Genomic DNA, 3,055 nt, shown 5'->3' with positions numbered 1-3,055 from the left:
ACGGAAATGGTTCCTAGTCCTGCACCCAGGGCAGGGCGGTAGATCACCTGACCTACCGGTAGCGTGTGCCGCGAAATTTGAAATTCTGTCGGAGACGACGGAGTCTATAGCTAAGTATATCTGTCAGGTAAGTATGTATAAAACTTTATTGTAACATGACAATACATGTTTATTGAATATGCTGGAAATTGCTGAATTCATGTTGCAGTATACTTGGTGGAAATATGACCGGACTTGTGTAATACTACTATTTCTATAGGAGAGAGAACTTGATGATTGAGTGTTCAAGTGGTTTTAATTTTTTTAAATACCTAGCAAGGATAAGTATGAATGTAAAGCACACTAACCAGTTCTGTTAGCCTTCCATTTCCTTAGTGGTTTTTTATTTTTTCTTGGACAGAATGATGTGCAGTTGATGAAGGAAGGTGACAAGGTGGGTGCTAGCGAAGCCACGCTTCTCAACATGTTGAACATTTCCCCCTTCACCTATGGTTTGGCTGTCCAGCAAGTATATGACCAGGGCACTGTCTTCTCGCCCAAAGTGCTTGATATCACTGATGAAGATCTCATGGGAACATTCCAGACAGTAAGTAGATGGAAAATTCTTTTATCTGCTCAACTAGGTTTTAGAATTTAAGTTTTGATTATTCCATGGAAATTTGACATTTACTTATTTAGTTCAACTAGAAGAATAAACTTCCATTTACCTGGGTTATGATGATGTGGTTAAATTCAACTGGAAGAATAAAGTTATTCCATTTACATGTTTTAATGATGTTAGGCAAAGTGAGAAGTTTGTTGATAGTAGGTTTTACCATAATACATTTATAAAATTTATTAAATTACTTTTGAAGTGGCATGGTTTTTGTTGTTAATACTCTGTGATGATGTAGAGGTAGCAGGTACAAAGTACCACGCACACAGCAAATCACCTAGGCAAAGGAATGATGCAAAGATACTGCAGCATGCTATAGTAGGTGGAAACCATATATGGTACATAATAATTTATTTAAAAATTCTCAATGTCAGTGTGCAATACTGGAGGATAGGTATGAATTAAATTCACACTTTGATCATCTCAAGTTTGACTCTGAATGGCTTCTCAGGCTGGCCCCAAATATGAAAAACAAATTGGTTAAGAATGTGTTATATTTAGATAATTCTCTCTGGTATGGTATGTTGAAATTGTGAATTTTTTATGCATTATGTTTTTAAAAGTAATGCAATGTTTTTTCTGGACCTGAAAGAAGACAATTCCAGCTGTGCAAACCTTGCCAATTATTATAATCTTTGCTATCAAGGCCTGCTTAGCTTCTCTTAAAATAGTTATAAACATGGGTCAATTGTGGCATGCTTAATCTTAATTAAGAATAATGAATTAATCGTGGAAGGTGCACAGGTGGGTGATACTGTCACCAAACGTGAAAATTTATGTACTGTGAAGAGAGCCTTCATATTTGAATGAATGTTACATTTAAAAAAAAAAAAATTTCTCTAAGATATTATTTTTAAATGGAAGCCTTAATCTGATCATGTGTAAAGGTTTATTTTTTTGATGTACTATATATCAAAATCAGTTGTTTAAAATATGTATTGTCTCTAAGCTTGCAAATTTTTTTTGTTTCCAGGGTCTGAATAATGTTGCTGCTGTGTCACTAGCAATTGGCTTCCCAACAATTGCTTCTGTGCCGCACTCTGTTGTCAATGGTTTCAAGAGGTTGTTGGCTCTGGCAGCTGTAACAGACATTACTTTCAAGCAGGCAGAGACACTCAAGGAGTTCTTGGCTGTAAGTTTTAATTTGTGCTATAAGTGTAGGTTAATTTTCACCAATGCCTTAGACTTGTCTTGAATTACAGGATAATTAGGGAAGTTTTGATTAGTTGGAAAAATCAGACACTTCCAATAAATTGTACTAATGCATAGGTGTTATATTAGTTTAAAGGAATGTGTTATTGCTATTTTTAGCCTAACAAATTTATCTTTTTCTAGGATCCAAGCAAGTTTGCAGCTGCTGCTGCTGCTTCTGCTCCAGCAGCTTCTGCTGCTGCTGCAGCTCCAGCAGCTGAAGCTGCAAAGGAAGAGGAGCCAGAAGAGGAATCTGATGATGACATGGGCTTCGGTCTCTTCGATTAAACGTCCACCATGGCGTTGATCATTGAATAAATATGAAACAAAAACTTGCTCTTTATTAATCATGTTTTGCTCCATAGTCCAAGAAAGTATTTGTCATTCAGTTGTTAGGAATTGTTAGGCACTGAAATTTCGCATTATGATTTTGTGGTATCTGCCTTGCATAAAAGTTGCAAAGGGCTGTTACTGGTTGATTTGTCTGGTCGAGGTATAGCTGCATGTTCACCATACAATATATGGAATTAATCTCTGGCATCCAACATTATTAAGTGGCGTGATCGGTATGGTCTTGGCCTGCCTGGCTCAGTGGCCGCGAGTTTGATCCTCTGGCATTCCACTGAGGGGTTAGAGATCTATTTCTGGTGATAAAAAGTACACACACTACGTGGTTCGGAAGTCACGTAAAGCTGGTGGTTCATGCAACGTAAAATCACCATACAAACAAATATTAAGGTTGAGTGTACTCTAACCTAACCTCACTAATTTGCCTAAACCTCCAATCTGGCACCCTGTAGGTCCCAGTGACGCTGGATTAGTGATTGGATGAACTATCTTGTCTGGTGTATGTAAGCCTGTTGTAAACTAGAAGATGGAAATGGAATAGCCAGCTGGATTCCATGCCAACTTGTATCCTCATTCATCTGGGCCTCGTACACGCTGTTGGTCAGTGTACAGGTATTAGAAGACGAAGTGTAGCTTTCTTGTCTTAATTACCGAGGTATCTCTCTCATCATTAAGAAGAGGAAGAGCAGACTGTAGAATTTAGTATGACACTATTCTAGGGTTTGCCAGGACCAAACTGCTTTCCAACATTAAACCTGTGTGACACATCATGGTTCCTTTCTTGGGTGACTTTCTTTCCTTGAAAGGGTCTTTCACAGCCAGGCCCTACAACTCTGTGCAACTATGTTGGTAGACTTGTTA

General features: G+C 38.0%; 1 protein-coding gene across 1 annotated transcript; it reads left to right on the top strand.

Annotated features, from left to right (window-relative positions):
* Window positions 1–394: 394 nt before the first annotated feature.
* LOC135217768 (large ribosomal subunit protein uL10-like) lies at window positions 395–2,178 on the top strand. Its single transcript, XM_064253792.1, has 3 exons — window positions 395–586; window positions 1,629–1,787; window positions 1,991–2,178. Exons 1-3 carry the CDS (start codon window positions 416–418, stop codon window positions 2,132–2,134), a joined length of 474 nt encoding a protein of 157 aa, XP_064109862.1. The 5' UTR covers window positions 395–415; the 3' UTR covers window positions 2,135–2,178.
* Window positions 2,179–3,055: the final 877 nt, after the last annotated feature.

The sequence above is a fragment of the Macrobrachium nipponense genome, chromosome 7 (genome assembly GCF_015104395.2).
Source record: "Macrobrachium nipponense isolate FS-2020 chromosome 7, ASM1510439v2, whole genome shotgun sequence".
Lineage (NCBI taxonomy): Eukaryota > Metazoa > Arthropoda > Malacostraca > Decapoda > Palaemonidae > Macrobrachium > Macrobrachium nipponense.
This window is presented reverse-complemented; position numbering and strand designations above follow the sequence as displayed.

Excerpts from the sequence above, each read along its gene's own strand:
- LOC135217768 (XM_064253792.1), top strand. The coding sequence starts at position 416 with ATGAAGGAAGGTGACAAGGTGGGTGCTAGCGAAGCCACGCTTCTCAAC. Across the intron at positions 587-1,628 it reads TCATGGGAACATTCCAGACA|GGTCTGAATAATGTTGCTGC; the intron begins GTAAGTAGATGG and ends TTTTGTTTCCAG. Across the intron at positions 1,788-1,990 it reads CACTCAAGGAGTTCTTGGCT|GATCCAAGCAAGTTTGCAGC; the intron begins GTAAGTTTTAAT and ends ATCTTTTTCTAG.